The sequence below is a fragment of the Podospora pseudopauciseta genome, chromosome 3, assembly GCF_035222475.1.
Source record: "Podospora pseudopauciseta strain CBS 411.78 chromosome 3, whole genome shotgun sequence".
Taxonomy (NCBI): domain Eukaryota; kingdom Fungi; phylum Ascomycota; class Sordariomycetes; order Sordariales; family Podosporaceae; genus Podospora; species Podospora pseudopauciseta.
Window position 1 is genome coordinate 2,796,109 of NC_085893.1, and position 16,689 is coordinate 2,812,797.

The 16,689-nt window shown below is 53.4% G+C and overlaps 7 protein-coding genes across 7 annotated transcripts; 2 read left to right on the forward strand and 5 right to left on the reverse strand.

Moving 5' to 3' along the window:
• Nucleotides 1-113: 113 nt before the first annotated feature.
• Nucleotides 114-3,331, reverse strand: QC763_307900 (uncharacterized protein; the record flags this gene model as incomplete). The annotated part of the gene is made up of 2 exons (XM_062911238.1): nt 588-3,331; nt 114-524 (listed from the first exon to the last, which is right to left on the reverse strand). The coding sequence occupies exons 1-2, from the start codon at nt 2,505-2,507 to the stop codon at nt 114-116; spliced, it is 2,331 nt and encodes a 776-aa protein (XP_062767257.1). The 5' UTR covers nt 2,508-3,331.
• Nucleotides 3,332-3,544: 213 nt separating this feature from the next.
• Nucleotides 3,545-6,493, forward strand: PDK2 ([Pyruvate dehydrogenase (acetyl-transferring)] kinase isozyme 2). Its single transcript, XM_062911239.1, has 4 exons — nt 3,545-4,209; nt 4,277-4,425; nt 4,533-5,539; nt 5,598-6,493. Exons 1-4 carry the CDS (start codon nt 4,095-4,097, stop codon nt 5,659-5,661), a joined length of 1,335 nt encoding a protein of 444 aa, XP_062767258.1. The 5' UTR covers nt 3,545-4,094; the 3' UTR covers nt 5,662-6,493.
• DPL1 (Dihydrosphingosine phosphate lyase) lies at nt 6,025-9,044 on the reverse strand. Its single transcript, XM_062911240.1, has 3 exons — nt 8,541-9,044; nt 7,709-8,314; nt 6,025-7,646 (listed from the first exon to the last, which is right to left on the reverse strand). The coding sequence occupies exons 1-3, from the start codon at nt 8,648-8,650 to the stop codon at nt 6,650-6,652; spliced, it is 1,713 nt and encodes a 570-aa protein (XP_062767259.1). The 5' UTR covers nt 8,651-9,044; the 3' UTR covers nt 6,025-6,649.
• A 620-nt stretch (nt 9,045-9,664) lies between these two features.
• Nucleotides 9,665-11,794, reverse strand: MNN11 (putative alpha-1,6-mannosyltransferase mnn11). Its single transcript, XM_062911241.1, has 3 exons — nt 10,932-11,794; nt 10,451-10,878; nt 9,665-10,395 (listed from the first exon to the last, which is right to left on the reverse strand). Exons 1-3 carry the CDS (start codon nt 11,224-11,226, stop codon nt 10,177-10,179), a joined length of 942 nt encoding a protein of 313 aa, XP_062767260.1. The 5' UTR covers nt 11,227-11,794; the 3' UTR covers nt 9,665-10,176.
• A 71-nt stretch (nt 11,795-11,865) lies between these two features.
• QC763_307940 (uncharacterized protein) lies at nt 11,866-13,775 on the reverse strand. Its single transcript, XM_062911242.1, has 2 exons — nt 12,524-13,775; nt 11,866-12,463 (listed from the first exon to the last, which is right to left on the reverse strand). Exons 1-2 carry the CDS (start codon nt 13,376-13,378, stop codon nt 12,320-12,322), a joined length of 999 nt encoding a protein of 332 aa, XP_062767261.1. The 5' UTR covers nt 13,379-13,775; the 3' UTR covers nt 11,866-12,319.
• PRE8 (Proteasome subunit alpha type-2) lies at nt 13,607-15,382 on the forward strand. The gene is made up of 5 exons (XM_062911243.1): nt 13,607-14,119; nt 14,182-14,201; nt 14,283-14,333; nt 14,453-15,052; nt 15,114-15,382. The coding sequence occupies exons 1-5, from the start codon at nt 14,076-14,078 to the stop codon at nt 15,230-15,232; spliced, it is 834 nt and encodes a 277-aa protein (XP_062767262.1). The 5' UTR covers nt 13,607-14,075; the 3' UTR covers nt 15,233-15,382.
• Nucleotides 15,383-15,405: 23 nt separating this feature from the next.
• Nucleotides 15,406-16,560, reverse strand: QC763_307960 (uncharacterized protein). Its single transcript, XM_062911244.1, has 3 exons — nt 16,323-16,560; nt 16,137-16,268; nt 15,406-16,083 (listed from the first exon to the last, which is right to left on the reverse strand). The coding sequence occupies exons 1-3, from the start codon at nt 16,534-16,536 to the stop codon at nt 15,422-15,424; spliced, it is 1,008 nt and encodes a 335-aa protein (XP_062767263.1). The 5' UTR covers nt 16,537-16,560; the 3' UTR covers nt 15,406-15,421.
• Nucleotides 16,561-16,689: the final 129 nt, after the last annotated feature.

Below are 16,689 nucleotides of genomic sequence, written 5' to 3' on the forward strand. Positions count from 1 at the left end.
GTTATAATTTAATAATTGAGACTCGTCAACCCATATCAACCCTAAAACTCCATAACTTGCTTGGTAGGTAGGTACTCACAGGGTATCACATACAAAAAACTCTCTCCATAAAATCACAACCCTTTTCCCTGCTCCCCCATACCAACCCCCCCCAAACTAGTCAACGTACTCTCTCCCTCCTCCTCCCCTTCCTCCACCTCCTCATTCCCCACCCCCATCATCTCCCTCCTCCTCAACCTCGTCCTCCTCTCCTTCCTCCCCCTCTTCCGCTCCCTCATCCTTTCCCTCACCACCCTCCAATCCTCCTTCCAGTTCTCAATACACCTAAACAGCTCCGGGTCCGTCTCGTCTGGGTCGACAAACTCCCCCACCAGCGTCTCCACCGCCCTCAGCTTCAGCCTCAAGTGCCTCAGCTCTGACTCGCTAGACGCAAGGTCATCCTCCAGATCGGAAAGCTCTTTTTCCAGATCCAAAATCCGTTCGGCAGCCGCCTCGGCGCGTTGGATGAGGAGGGTGTGGATATGCTAAAAGATTACATCGTCATCATCAGCATATATTCAAGACCCAAGGGGGAAAAGGGGCAATACATCAGTCTCCTCCCTCCTGTTCTTCAACCTCTCCACCACGACCGCCAGATCCCGTCGCAACTCGTCCGCCTCGGCGGCGATCCGCTCCGTCATTTCCGAGTGCGCCCGGGCGGCTTCCTTGGCTGCTTCGAGGGCTTCGTTTGTGGCTTCGGCTGCTGCGTCGAGTTCTGGTTGGGTTGGGGAGGAGATTGAAGTAGAGAAAATCTCGCTTGATTTGATCGGGGAGAGGACTGCTGACGGCAGAAGCCAGGGCGGTGGTGTGGTTGCGAGGGCGGGGGGGAGGATGAGGGAGCGGCGCAGTTGGGCGAGAGAGGCGGAGGGGGAGAGGGTGTCGGGCATTGATTCTATGGACTGGTGGAGGTTGATGTTGCTGGTGTGGGTGGGGGATTGGTTGCGGTGTTCTTGGACGGAGGAGTGGGCGGTGGTCTCCTGGGAGTGTTGGAGGGGTTCTAGTTCTGATGATAGCCTCCTAGATGTGTTTGGTTTCCTGGGCGAGGTGGCTGAGAGGGCTCTTTCCATTTCGTCTACTTTGGCATGTAAGATGTCGATGGTGTCGAGGTCGGCTGTTGGATTTGAAGTTGCTAATCGGTGGAGCAAGCCTTCTAGGCGGTCGACCAGAATCGCTTTGCTGTTTTGGGTGATTTCATCGGTCGGTTGGTCGTGGTCGTAGATAAAACTCTGCTGCAGTCTGTCGGTTTCCCGTTCACAGGGAAGATTTTGCCTCTCCATGACCTCGTCATTCGTATCGCCCTCGCTTTGGTCATCGCCTGCCTGAGCCTGAAAAAGATCCAGCCTGTTCATTACCTCGTTGTTCGTGTCACCCTCACTATGATGATCGTGTTGTTGCTCCCAGATAAGGCCCTGCCTGTCCATGGAGTGCTGATTTGTGTCACCGTCACTTTGATCATCGCCTTCCTGATCCCTGAAAAGGTCCTGCCTGTTCATGACCTGCTCGTTTGTCTCGTCTTCACTTTCACCATGAGGTCGTGGGTTGTAAACAACGCTCTGCCTGTCCACAACCCGCTGCCCCTCCGTTTCACCCTCGCTTTCCTCGTCGGTTCCTTGGTCATAAGCAGGATTTTGCCCATCCCCAAATTCTTGGTCGTCTGACTCCTGCTCATCCCCATCTTCATATTCAGCTCCGTTCTCGCCTTTATCTACTTCATCAACCTCATCCTCCTCATCAGTCCCATCCTCCTCCCCATCGTCGTCTTCATCCTCATCCTCATCATCAGCCTCTCTGTCATGGCTGAGAACCTGCCTGCTTTCTCCTCGTGGCTCATCCTTCTCACTCTCATCTTCAAATTTATGGCCGTAGATCTGACTCAATCTCATCATGATGTCTCGCTCACTCCTCTCAGGCCGCTGCTCGTCCTCGACTTCATGATCAACCCCTCGATCATAAATCAGACTCTGCCTATTCATAACCTCCCCCTCATCCCTCTCATCCTCCTCATCCTCATCATCCGCATCATGAGTAATGCTCGTCTCCTCCTCAATAACCTCCTCATGATGGCCAGCCGACATCCAAGCAGGAACCTTTTGTTGCAGCGGCGATACCATCGGTGGCCCAATCCCAAGGTGACCAAGACCCAATCCAACAACACTACTGCTCAGCTGCAAGGGAGATGGCTGTGTTGGAGTCCGAAGATGAGAACCATGCATTGACCGGGAAGTAGATGGTGGGGAAGGTGTGAGAAGGGGGGTTGTTTTGGGTGGTCGGGGAGTGGTGGCGGGTGGTGGTGTGTGAGACAAGACATCATCATCGTGCCTACTGCTGTGAAAACTCGGATGATCCGAATCGTGGGCCAAATCGGTCTTGCTGAGGAGCAAAAAGGACAAAGCGGGGGAGGAAAACGGCGAAAGTGATGAAAGCGATGGTATAGGTTCCCACTCGTCCGTGTTTTCATCGCCCGACATGGTGCTGTCTTTGTTTACAGAAACGGGGTTATTAACACCAGGGCTTGTAAAGTCGTCGTAACGTCGTCAGTTGTTAATGGAAACAGGTTGTCAAGACATTGGTAGTATTCAAAAACTGTCCTCCTCTGATTAACCGCGACAGTTGGATATGATGGATTCACATTGAGGGCGGCATTCACAGGTCGTTGGGTGGCCATCTATGAGAGGCACACCGTACACCACACAGCAACAACACCGATGCGGTGGTGAGTTGAGCCAAGCAAATCGTGAGGCTTCAAACGGCTGCCCCACTTTACTGCCTGAGCCAAGACCCGGTCAAGGTCAGCAGTCCAGGTGAGCGACCAAGGTGAACTCCCAGGGTGAGCTCGGTGTAACAGGGCAACCCTCTTCAGCTGATGAGGCTGCTGTCGCCCAGCAATCTTCCGCATGCCCGGGGATGCAGGACCTCTTCTACCGAGCCGTTCGGATGTCGAAATGCGACGGAACAGCGACATATCTCCGACCTGTCTGTCGTCTGATGCCAGCTCATCAACAAGACAGGAGGATCATCGGCTGCTCATCTTGTGAGATATCAACAGTTTGAATGTATGCGCCATATTTGTCGGAAGTCTTTTGTGGGGTTGTTCCCCAAGTCATCTCCAATGCCTGAGTGCTGAATCAAGATCATGATGTCAACTGGAGGTTGAATAACTGCAGATTAATCATTAGCTGCCAGATGGAACAGATATCCAGCAGGTAGCCGGTGAGGCACCGGCGGGAGCGACAGGAACGAGGCCCCAAGACAAAAACCGTTGCAGGATCCTGAGATTCAGATATTGCAGAGAGAAATCGAGACATGCCAGATATATGTGATACAGACAAGACAAGTGATATCCATGGATTGTGAAGGGGAGCCAAGAAGGGGAAAACAGATGCCCCGCAGCGGACGGGAGCTTCGATGTGGGGTACAGCAGCACAAATCCGGCTCTGCATCGTCACAGCGGTCCGTCATTATTCAGCTAGCGGGGCGCCACACAACCCATCGGGTCACCACCAAAACCCTGGAACGGCCTGTATCCCGGGAAAAGCACATGAACATCTGACACCCCTCCCGGTACCTACCTACCTACCTGACCTCGTCTTCCTCCTACTCCTACTACACCACTCACCACTCACCACTTTCTCTACTCCTACTCCTGACTCTGTCTTGACTCCGTCCTTGACAGGATTGTTCCTATCCGGCACTTGACTTGTCAACACAGATTGCTATCTCCTACAGGCGGTTACATCACTGAACACCCACTGAAGCCACACTTCAACCGAAGAGCCTCCGGCACACCGGTGCGCTGCGTCATTGGGGAGACAGCTGGATCCGCTTGCCTTGCCTCGGCTGTAGCGAAGTCACAGAAGCCTCTCTTTCTCTGGGCCCCGGACCCCCGTACCCGTACCGAGAAAGCCGTTGTTGCCCGCCTCGAGTCCACTCTTGTTGCGTCGTCTTTGCCTTGTGAGCGCCTCATGCTGCACCTGCACCACTACCACACAACACACCGCAGCCAGCCCAGCTAGAGACATATCACCACACCAATTGGTCCTCTCTGAGCCGCAGTCATGTCGTGGAAAAAGAGCGAGAAGTTGATGGACACCATCAGGCATTATGCAAGCTTCCCTGCCACCGGGGTAAGCTTGCGCCAGATGGTCCAGTTTGGCGAGAAGCCATCCAGTGGTAAGTTTGTGGAAGCCTCGTCAAGTTCTGTCTTTGTTTTGGTTATCCCATATTCTAAGTAACCCAGGTACCCTATTCCGCGCCTCACAGTTCCTCGCCGAAGAGCTCCCCATACGGCTCGCCCACCGCGTCCAGGAGCTCGAGACGTTGCCCGATGGCCTTAATGAGATGCCATCGGTGAAGAAGGTGGCAGATTGGTATGCGCAGTCGTTCGAGGTATGTTTTTACAGAAGCTGTTGTCGCTTTGTTGTCCTGGGTCTGTTGAGCGAGCGTGTAGGGGGTTAAGAATTGCATGACTCACCAGAAATCTTGTTGGCGTCCAGGAAATCACAACACTACCAAGACCGAACCTCGCCAGAGATGTACGAGAGAGATTAATGAAGCCCGCGCAAATAACCGGAGGGAAAGGAAACCAATGGCTGAGCGAGGCGACACCGAACCCAAGCATCGAGGAGGGCCAGTACAACTCGTGGACGCCAGTGTCGCAGCAAAACGCCGTCAACAATGGCTGGTCAAAGGGGAAGTTCCCCGCAACAAGAAGATACTTCGCTATGGTCGACGACACGGGAGACTGGCCGCCCGAGCTGCAGCTTTACAACAAGAGGTTCGCCCAGACGCTGCACCGCATCAAGAGGAGACACGATAGCGTCGTGACCACCATGGCGCAGGGCATCCTTGAGTGGAAGCGCAAGCGGCAACGGATGCAGATCGACAACAATATCCAGTCATTCCTCGATCGCTTCTACATGTCACGCATCGGCATCCGCATGCTGATCGGGCAGCACATCGCCCTGACCGATCAGAGCCACTACCGGGACCCGTCCTATGTCGGTATTATCTGCACCAAGACGTATGTCAAGGACTTGGCTCAGGAAGCCATCGAGAACGCGCGTTTTGTCTGCGAGGACCACTACGGCCTGTTCGAGGCGCCCAAGATCCAGCTCGTGTGCAATCCTAACTTGAACTTTATGTACGTGCCTGGGCACCTGTCGCACATGCTCTTTGAAACGCTCAAGAACTCGCTGCGTGCGGTTGTCGAGACGCACGGCCAGGACAAGCAGGAGTTTCCCGTCACGAAGGTGATTGTGGCCGAGGGCAAGGAGGATATCACGATCAAGGTTTCGGACGAGGGCGGCGGTATACCGCGCAGCTCGATCCCGCTTGTTTGGACGTACATGTACACCACTGTCGACAGGACACCAAACCTGGACCCTGATTTCGACAAGAGCGACTTTAAGGCTCCCATGGCGGGTTTTGGATATGGGTTGCCGATAAGTCGTCTGTACGCGAGGTATTTCGGTGGGGACCTTAAGCTGATCAGCATGGAAGGGTATGTTCATTTTCTTCCCCCTTTTCAACTGTCACAACATACTAATTTCGGCCAACAGCTACGGCACAGACGTCTACCTCCACCTCAACCGCTTGTCCAGCTCGTCGGAGCCACTCCAATAGCAACCAGTCGTCATGAGGGGTGCTAGAACAACATCCCAAGGATTGACGCTGCCGATGCGGTATATCATGCGCAAGCGCCTCAAGAGCCCAGAGCAGCTCGAGGTGACGGAAAGGAGGCAGGTCGGCGACGCCGAGGCTACTATTAATCCCAGTGGGGGCGTTGCTGATAATGCTTGGTTGAGCGGACGGGGGAGGGACAGTGAGCTCTAGGTGGTGATCTGGTTCCTTTAGCCCTGTCTGCGAGGCTGTCTGCCATTTTGGGGGTGGCATGATATTCATGTTTTTTTGTTTCTTTTTTTGGGTATCAGGGAGATTTCATGGAATGGAAGGGAAGGAGAGGGCGGGGGGGGGGGGCGTTATATGGGTGGGATATGTTATCGCAAACACACGCGCACGCACACACACACACAAAACGCTATATTTTTATGGCATGCATGGAAGGGGAGTTGAGAGCAGCAAACCAATGCCAAAGGGGGAGAAAGGATGGGCAGAATATGATTTAAGTCCGCCTTGTCTTGTGAAAAGGGGGGGGGAGTGTCTCTTTTGTCGAAAGTTTCATTGAGGGGGGAAGAGTCACTCGCTGGAATGACTCACTAAAAGGGTGAGAGAGTGACGGGAAGTTTCAAAGTTTGAAGTCGGAAAGAGAGAGAGGCAAGAGAGAGTAGTAGAATACCCCTTTTTTATCTTATGGTCATTGAAACAAAGTTGGATCCCAAAGTTGGCAAGGAGTAGTAGCAAGGTATAGTAAAGGAAGGAATATATGGAAATATGAACAAGAAATATTTCCACGATTCTTACATGACAAAAATGCGATGAGTGGAATTTTAATATGTATCAATTCCATGCCTGGCTTGGTTCAAAAACATGGACTCTTCACCTCAAGAGAAACACCTCCCAAATCATAAACACAACCCAACCTGGTTCGCTTGCAATCTATCGCTTTCCTTCCCCCCATTATCATAACCCCCCCCCCTCTCTCTCTCTGACTCTAAGCCTTGTAAAGAATATCCAAAAAACCCCTCGCCAACTCGACAACAACACTCTTGTTCGGCAGGCTCCCCGCAACCCCATAAAGCGCAGCGCTATCCCCCACCTCCTTCCCCTTTGCCCCCTTCCCCTCCGCCACCCTCGCCCGTTCCTTTTCCTTCTCCTGCTCCACCACCGCCTCCAGATCCGCTGCGAGCTTCTCCCACACTTTCACAATCGGCAGCGTGAGCGCGACATGAATAGCAGGCGGGTTCTGCAGCGCATTCAAATGCCACCCCTTGGCCGACATCCCGTCGGCAATGTCATAAATATTCAGCGTCTTGCTCTTAAACGCAATAACTGACACCAACGGGTTGCCCAAGATCTCCAGCTCTTGCGCCAGAACAGGAGACGTGGTAGTGATGTGAGCGATAAGTTTTTTAGTCGCGCCAACAATTTCAATGCACGATTGGAGATACCCGTCCTCACCGGTCGACATCAAACTAGCCCAGCACCCCGCAATGAGGGCGCCAGGACGGGAGCCGGCGATGCCAGGGGAGGCGTACACACCGCCCGACCAGGCTGGATCGACGTAGTACTGGTAACTCCTGAGCTGCTGCGTCCGGTAGAGGACGGTGCTGTTCCCCTTGGGCGCGAACCCGTACTTGTGCGTGTCGCAAGAGATGGACGTCACGCCCTTGAGTCTAAAGTCGAATGGCTGGGTTTCGAACCCCGCTCGGGAGAGGAACGGCACCAGAAAGCTGCCAAGGCAGCAGTCGACGTGCAGGGGAACAGACTTTTTGACTGCCAGTTTGGACAGGGCGGCGATGTCGTCGATGATGCCGTGTGGGAAGTTGGGGGCTGACCCGACCAGGAGAATAGTGTTGGAGTTGATGAGCCGGGCGATGGCGCGGGTGTCGGCTTGGTAGGTTGGTGCTGGGCAGGCAACCAGGTGGGTTTTGATCTTGAAGTAGAGACCTGCCTTGCGGAAGGCGACGTGGGCTGTTTCGGGGAGGATCCTAGTGGGGGTTAGAGAAGGGGGGGTGATCGATGGGGGGGGGAATGGATAGGGGGGGCGTACATCTCAGGCTCAGTAACACCCCTCTCGACGTATGCCTTCTGCCTCGCACTCAAACAAGCCATCAAAATCGACTCTGTCCCTCCACTGGTGCTCACACCCGCCGCCCCAGCAGGCGCGTTAAACAGCCCCAGCACCATCGCCACCACCTCGGCCTCCATCTTCCTCACCCCGGGGAAAACATCCGGATGAATAGGATTGGCCACGGTAAACTTCCCATACGCCTCCGTCTGCAGCTTCAGCAGCTCATCCTCGCCATGATAGACCGCGCCCGAAACAAACCCGTCCTCCCAGCGAGTGTGGTCCATATCCGCCAGCGTCTGCAACTCCTTCCGAACGGCATCCTGGTCCCATCCTTCTTTCGGCAGCATGAGATAGCGAGTCGCATTGAGCGGTACGAGTTTTGTCTGGAGTTTTCCCACTGCTTCATCGACCTGTTTCTTGACTTGGTTTCGCACGCCGGGCATCCGGAGGAAGTAACCGTACAGAATGCGGCGGAGGTCGACGTAAAGCTCGACGATGGTGCCGATGAGGCCGCGGCCTTTGAGTTTCCATAGAACGCGACGGGTCCAGCGGAGGACGAAGAGGAAGAAGATTAGGTTGCGGGCTCTGTTGTTGTTGGAGAGGGTTTGTCAGTTGTGGAGGTTGGCGCAAGATGGTAGGTAGGTTGGTTTGGAGGCCGAGCTTGGCAATGATATGCAGCGCTCGGGGCAGGATGTTATGTGAAAGTTGGAGTGTGGCAGCTTGCATCACAGAGTTGCGTGCTTGGTATAAACCGATTCTCCCGAGATAGGTAGAAAGGGGACATGAGAAAAGAGGGAAAAAATCCACTGACAAATCCAAGTTCAACATCCCCAACGCCAACGGGCTCCCCGCCCTCGACCGATTCCTCACATTGTTGAAGCCCTCCCGCAGGCTAACCGGCATGCGCGATGTGCCGGGCATCTTCAGATTTGGGTCTGTTGTTGTTTTACCAATCCAGTCTCTGGTGTCGAAAATTCCCCCTTTATAATAAACAAACAAATAAACAAACAAACAAAAGCAATTGACCCAAAGAAAACAAACGGGTCAAGATGAGTCCCCCCTACAGATTCACGTAGATGGTGTGAAAGTGGGATGAATGGAAGGGAAGTAATGTCTGGGGAAGTGCTTCTGGGCTTGCTTTAGCGGGTGACGCTGGAGACAAAAGAGCGGAGGCTGTCTCTCCAGCAGGGCCAATTAGCGTGGTAGCCTGCCCGCGCGATGGTGATGTGTGAAAGAACCCGCGGCTCCCGGCAACCCCACACAAAAGTTGGAGATGGGAGTGAGGCGTTGTCATGCACCTCGCTGGCTGAGGACAATCACATGCTGGGTTTTTTTGTGTAGCTGATCCCATTCGATAAAACATAGCTTCCCTCCTACATATTCGCATTTCCTATGTCTTCCGCTAGAACAGCTGCCGGTGTGTCACCAATGCTCTTCATCCAAACACGACACTCACTCAATCACCCATTCAGCATGATCGATTAAAAGGATACCCTCACCCAAAACTACCCTCCCCACCTCCCAGGTCGTCGTCACACTCTCAACACAGCAAAAGCTCCGAGGCCTGGTTACGAAATCTGGAAAAAAGCTGACCATCTGATGCAATCGTGGCATCTGCCTCTGGCTCACGATCATGCTTGGCGCTGCGCCGCTACTGCTCGACCGTTACGTTACCATCCCGAAGCGAAGCCAGCTCGCCTAAGGTCACTGACCGGTGATGACTCGATAAGTGATCAGTTGCAACCCTGGGTTTTTCCATGAACTCTACAGTCCCCAGGTCAGTTGGTCTGCAGCACCTGCCTGTTGTTCTATCTCAAACAACACCTCATCTCAAAGCAAACATCAACAAAACAACACACAAATGCATCAACCATATGCTTTGATCCTTTCCCCCCTGGCCATGATTGATATACAAGACAAACCAACCCCCCCCATCCCTTCGCGGACCCTTTCCTCTCTCATATTGCACAGCCCAGTGTGTGACTTCTTCCAAAAACAGCCAGCAACATCACATCATTGCCCGCAATATTACCGACATCATCCGCATTCATATCTGCCCTCCCACACCACGCCCCTCGACCCATGTCTTGCGTGTGCCTACAATTTCAAACAGCACACCAAAGCAAGTCAAAAAGCCCCTGGCCTCCCCCCTCGCTTTTTTTTGTACAGCCACCCCCCAATCGCTATTCCGTCCAAAAGACCCCCCTCCAAAAGATGAAAAATAAATCCTAACGCCTGTATTGACTGTTTCAACCCAAGTCCCATGGTATGAAGTCAAAAATGATTTAAACGCCCGCAGTGGTGATGCTGATAATGGCGCAATGCACAATCCGCCTGTGTGCCCGAAAAAGTAGGGTCTGGTACGGAATTCGTGTCTAATCCGTCGTCATCGTTTGAGTCTGTTTATTGCTTTAATCTTCGAAATCCTCAGGTGCCCCGTTCCTTCGTCAGGATTTGCCAAAAGAGGTTCGCCATTGCTGGACAAATCTTTGGGACTCGGTCTCGCATGCGTTGGCCCCGGCTGATACACAGTCGACGAGCCTGACGGCGATGTCTCCGTCCTTGTACTGATCCCCCTTGTTGCCTTGGCTGTAGGAGTTCAGGAGACGCTGATCGATGATGGCGAGACGGGCGAGAATGGTGGGATGCCACTGAACAATGTGCTCCTAGAGGAGGTCAGTAAGCCTGGCAGCTTTGGAAGTTATGGCAAACAAGTCTTACCAAGGCGTGTGTCTCGGCCTTCTGAAAGTTGTAGCTCCGATAAATAGGATCAAACCAAGTGTCCAAGAAGAACTCGCCCCATTCTCCGTTGCGAACGATGAAGCTCCCAACTGACAACCCGTCCTTGTCCTGCGTGAGAATAAAGTCCACGTCCTGCCCGGTAAGGTGGGAAAATGTCTTGATGATGCTGTCTGGCGGGACAACGGGATGGTCCTTCTTCATGAGGTCCGTCAACTTGGCCGTCTTCATAATGTGGTCCTCAATCTTCAGCTGCGGGTTCATCACGAAGGCGTTCTGGTCCAGATACCAGAGGAAATAGGCCTCGGGATACTTGGTGAGAGCATGGCGCATGGCCACCACTTTGGTCCACGATCCCGGCGCACCCTTCAGATCATAGTCGCCGACATTGGCAAAGAACGTTTGATATCCTGTCAGTCCTGTTAGCCGGCTGTTGTGTGGCTTTGTAGCGGCATCAACATACCATGCTTCTTGGCATATTCTATCCTGTTCTCCTTGATCGTGTCGATGTACCCCTTGCCGTACTTGGCCTCGTCGAACACCGTCACCACCACCACCGGCGGGTTACCAGTAGGCATGCGCTTCTTAAGCTTTGGATGCCCATTGCCGCGGGTGAGCAGGTATATTACCGTCAAGAAGAACAGTCCCGTGATCGCGATGAGCTTGAAGCGGCTTCTCCGTAGCATGGGTAGACGGTTCGACCGAGGCATGTACGGCGGAGGAATCGACGTCTTTCGTGGGGGTAGTGCGAAATGCATCTTGTCTCGTGGTGGCTTGGATCTTCCCAAGGCTCAGGTTCGATTCCACCTAGTCTTCCAGAAGATACCAGTCGAGATTGCTTGCCGGAAGGACGTGTGTCACGGCGAAATCGGGGAGGCCCTTCGAATGTGTTGCGCTGCGTACTTGTTAAGTACGTAAAAAAAGTCTGAGCCCGTGGGACTTGGTGTGGGAGCCGTGGCCGCGCTCTCGCTGGTCAAGGGGCTCGCGTATATAATACTGTCGGCGCAGTTGAGGGTCGAAGTGACAGTCGAGATCAATGGCTAGGAGGAAGGCCGCAAGTTCTGGAAATGTTGGTCGCACATGGATCAAGATCTAGACATTTGGCGAGATTGGCTGGCCTCGTACAGGAATCACCGGGCAGATAAGAGTGCCAAGGAAACCGTTATATGGCGATGTGTCGGCGGCTCAGGGCAAATACATTGAAAGACGACACCGCTGGATCCTCAAACAACCCTCCTCGTTCAGCAAGACAACAGGAACCTGGATGCACCCGGCGCGCGTTTTGGAAATTATTTCCAGCTGACAAGTGTCAGCTCGTTGCAGGCCAGCCACTGCCCCGACTGCCGTTGCCGGTCCCACATTTTATAGAATTCAGGGGCCCGGCAATGACGCTAGCAGCCCGGCAGCTTATCTCTTATCAGTTCCCCATGTCACCATGACCAGACAGGCATCATACCCAATTGAACCACAAGTACGATTATATGTTCATAGAATCACCCTATATACAAGAGATGGACATAATTGTACCAATCCTGCTGGCAGCTTCAACCCACTTCGTACGTCAGCATGAAGCTGAGGAGGAAGCAGCACAATGAGTATCGCCCAAAGAGGCCCTCAAGATGACCAACAGGACTGCCGCATCGCAAAGCCAAACATGAACAGGACAAGACGCCCAAATTCAGCCAGCTATTGCCACGCTTGATCTCTGCACACAGACTAGTAAGCTACAGCATGGAAGAGCAGCTGTGGAAACTTAAGAGTGTGCAGTACTCCGTACAGGTGGGGGGGTCTCTAGGGGGACTGAGGAGAACTGGGAGCTTCTAGAACTCGAACAATCACTGTTGGCCACAATCACCTATCCTTTCTTGACTCATCGGTCTCACCGTCTTCGTCATCTTCGTCATCTTCGGGCTCCGTTCCTTGGACATCCACAACACGGTCGCTGAGCTTCTCAAGAAACTTTGCGCTGAAATGACTAACGGCATGCCAGGTTGCCTGATGATGATCGGTCAGTATTGTCGACTCGGGGAGAGGAGAGAGGAAGATGTCACTTACTGCCAAGAATGTAACAACCCCAACAACCACAACAAACCAACTGATGCCCTCTGTCCCACCTCTTCTTCTGCGACGACCACCGCCAACTCGGATATTGAAAATCTGAAATGGCGAGATGGCCAACATTGACTTGATAAAACCCAATAGGCCAAGGGACAGGAAACCCTTGACAAAGTGCATATACCAATTGTCTGACTCCAATTCCTCGACGAGTGGCTGCACTGGTATGTCGAATTCTTCGTCAAACTCCCCCAATAAAGTTCCGGCGATGGTACCCAGAGGGTCGGCGCCATATCTGATGATGGGGTCGGCAATGAATCCAAGTATGAAGATTGTGATCATCATCACCAAGATTGTGATGACTGCCCGTAGCGCCTTGCTTGACAGCCATCGGCTCCATCTCAAGCGCTCCATACGATACTCGAACTTGCAAGTGGGACATCGCCAGTAATTCCTCTCCGACATGGGCGCAGCATTTCTCCAGGCCTGGAGGCAACCCTCGTGAACATATTTCTGAGAGCCTTTGCAGTTGCATGGGCTCATGAGCCGACCCAGCTCGGGATCCTCGGAAACATATCGTACACGAGCTTTTGACGCAAAGACCCGCCCGGCGACGGTATCGTCGAGCTCGGTAGATGGTTGCACGACTTCCAAACATATCCGGCAAGTACGTGGTTTGTAACGCGGCTGTGGTGGTTCTGCTGGTGTCGGTTCTGGCGCCGTGCCGGTAGGTGCATCCGTGGCGGGTGCCCGAGGTGTTGTGGTCCAATTGCTATCTTGGTGCGGATGCTCAGGAGATGAAGCACGTACTTCATCGGGCCATGACCATTGCTGTCCCAAAGATTCAGTAGCCATGTTGTCTGTGTGTCGTCCAAGTATAGTCCTGTAATCAAAATGTGGTCATGCGGTCATCAAAAAAGAACATGGCGGGGAAATGTTTAAATAGGCGTATGGAAGGGAAGCTGGGAGGAAGCTTGGGGAAGTGCTCGGAACTGTAATCGTAAAAGCAGCCAGGTGGTCTCAGAACTGCGCCAACTGCCGGTGGCATGGGCAATTCCACCCCGAAAAGACGCTCATGATGGAGGAACTCTCACATCTCTCGTCGGGTCCAAGCGGTCTCAAAGACAGTTTGTTCTTACCTTTTGCCCATTGGCCATGAGGCGATTTCCGAGGCTCCTTGCGAACTGCAGAGAGAAGAAACAAAGGGAAAGTTCTTCACCATCGGTGGGAAACTTTTTTATGTTTCAACCCACCACTTCCCTAATCAGCTTAGCCCCTCTGTGGACACCACCAGGTCCCAGGCTTCTGCTTGCCCCACCTTCAGCCAATGAGGAGGAAGTGGCCCAAGCTCTCTCTCTTGCTGTGGCAGGCTGTCGGTGCTGGGCCTGTCGAACGCGCAACTTCACCGTGCCTGGGGGAGCTTTGGACGACCAACATCAGCAGCCTTGCAACGCCAACTTGGGAACCACATTCGAAGACGATCTCCCTCGCAACGACCACGCACCAGCCTCTACTACCCAACCCCATTCCATAGTCTCTCCAAGCCGGCACCATGGCGGACAGATACTCCTTCTCTCTTACAACATTCTCTCCCAGGTAAGTTGGGTTGCTTGGCTGCTGGAAGCTCTGAACATGGGACATCGCTGACATTGCAATAGCGGCAAGCTGGTACAGATCGGTTCGTCGCCCACTGGTTCCTGTCTTGCGACAAGAAGGTCATAGTCTACAAAGACGAACAGCCATTTCTAACACATCCTAGAATATGCCCTCAACGCCGTCAACCAAGGTGTAACAGCCCTAGGCATCAAGGGTGAGCTCCTGCCCCTCCCCGCCATTACCAACGCCCACCGTCGACAAACATCCCACCATCCTCCGTCACATCGTACACCATATTGAAACCTATGACTGACATATGCTACTTCTTTACAGCCACGAACGGCATCGTCCTCGCTACAGAAAAGAAATCCTCCTCCCCCCTCGCCGACCCCTCGTCCCTCTCCAAAATCAGCCTCATCACCCCCAACATCGGCATGGTCTACTCGGGCATGGGCCCCGACTACCGAGTCCTCGTCGACCGCGCCCGCAAAGTCTCCCACACGGGCTACAAGCGCATCTACAATGAATACCCCCCCACCCGCATCCTAGTCCAAGACGTCGCCCGCGTCATGCAAGAAGCCACACAATCCGGTGGTGTCCGTCCCTACGGTGTCTCTCTCCTCATTGCCGGTTGGGATGAGGGTATCCTCCCAGAGGAGGAGATTGAGGCGAAGGAGGGCGAGGAGGGCAAGAAGCTGAGCGGGAAGACGGGTGGTATCTTGAAGGGCGGGCCGATGTTGTATCAGGTCGATCCCTCGGGGAGTTACTTTCCTTGGAAGGCGACGGCGATTGGGAAGAGTGCGACGACGGCGAAGACATTTTTGGAGAAGAGGTACACGGAGGGGTTGGAGCTGGAGGATGCGGTGCATATTGCGCTTTTGACGTTGAAGGAGACGATTGAGGGGGAGATGAATGGGGAGACTATTGAGATTGGTGGGTTTTGTTGCTGTTGTTATGATGCTTCAAGAGTATTTACTGACATTTGCGACAATAGGTATCGTCGGACCCCCAGCAGACCACCTCCTCGGCGTCGAGGGCGTCGAAGGGGCGGTGGGACCCCGCTTCCGGAAGCTCACCCCCCAGGAGATTGAGGATTATCTCACGAATCTATGATTTGGGGGATAGTTTTGTGTTGTTTTTTCTCTCTTGACGACGATGAATGATATGGGAGCGCGTTCTTCTCGAGGTGCTTCTCTGCGGGGCATGTTTGTACACTAGACAGGACAAGGAAGAAAACAAGGAACAATACAAGCCATAGAACAGCTGTCATGTGATTCACTTTCATTACTAACATTGGTGATGTCAAGGCTGGACAACAACAAATGAATTTCTTTCTCCCGCCCAAACCCCCTTTATTTTCTTTTTGTCGTGATCAAACTCCCCCTTTAGTCTTGTCCATTCTGTGACTAGTTTTGTTTCTCTGCCTAAACCGAGTTGGCCAGAGGAGTTGTCTCCCCGTCCCCAGATTTCGCCGTCGGTGGTTAGGACTAGGACGTGTGACTGACCGACTGCTACGTCTTTGATATCTTTTTCGCTGTCATCGCCCATTACGACGGGTTCGGGAGAGTCGGGGATGTCAGGGTACCAGGTTGAGCAACGGCTTGGGTGGCCCCAGAGGTAGAGGTCGTGGCCGGCTGTTAGGGCTGCTACCAAGTAGCCTGAGGGAGAGGAGGAGAGTTTCGTTACTGGGCCTGTGGGGAGGTAGGAGAGGTCGGGGATGGGATGGGGGTGATGGGGGGGTTGGGAGGGGGAACAAGGGCGGGAGAGGAGGGGGGGGTAGCGGGGGTCGCCCCAGGAGAGGACGTGGGATTCTGGGGGGGGAGAAAGGGCGAGGAAACCGGTTGCGTAGGGGCTTATTTGGGAAAGGTGAAGGGCGGGGTAGGAGATGGGTTGGGAGGAGGGGGAGAGGAGGGTGGTGAGGGAGGGGTATTGGAGGGGGTGGGGGTTTGTTGGGTGGTTTGGTACTGGTATTTGTTAGAACTGGAGTGGAGGGGAAGGGGAAGGGGATAGTACGGACCTACTACTATGTCGTTGGAGGCTTCGGCGAAGTGGTGGTAGTGGTCTGGGTACGAGGTTGAGAGTTGTTGGTGGAGTTTTGGGACCAGGCCGGCTGTATAGGTTGGTGAGAAGGGGGTGGTGGTTGTGTAGACTGGAGTGGTTAGTTAGGGGTGGGTGTTCAAGGGGCTGGGTTTGGGAGGCTTACCTAGAGTATATGATGGAAATGGACGGATATAGTCTATGTCCTTGTCCTCGAGAAGGCAAGTGAAAGTGAAGATGTCGTCTGGTTGTTGGTCTTTTTTGGTGGTGTCAAAGTCTAATTGGCTCCAGGCGTTGAGGCCTGTTGCATAGAGTGACATGGTAATTATGATGTTTGGAACTTTTATGTATGATAACTGCTGGCCTGTATAAAAAACCATTCAACGGCAAGAAACAACCTGGAATGCTTGCCTTGTGCGAGGTAACTAACTTACTTGTACCTGCCCATCCAGTTGGTGTAAGCAGACCAATGAGGAAGGCGCGCATCCACTAAACCTCGTGATCCCCACCTCATGCAGATGGCTTGCCAAGCA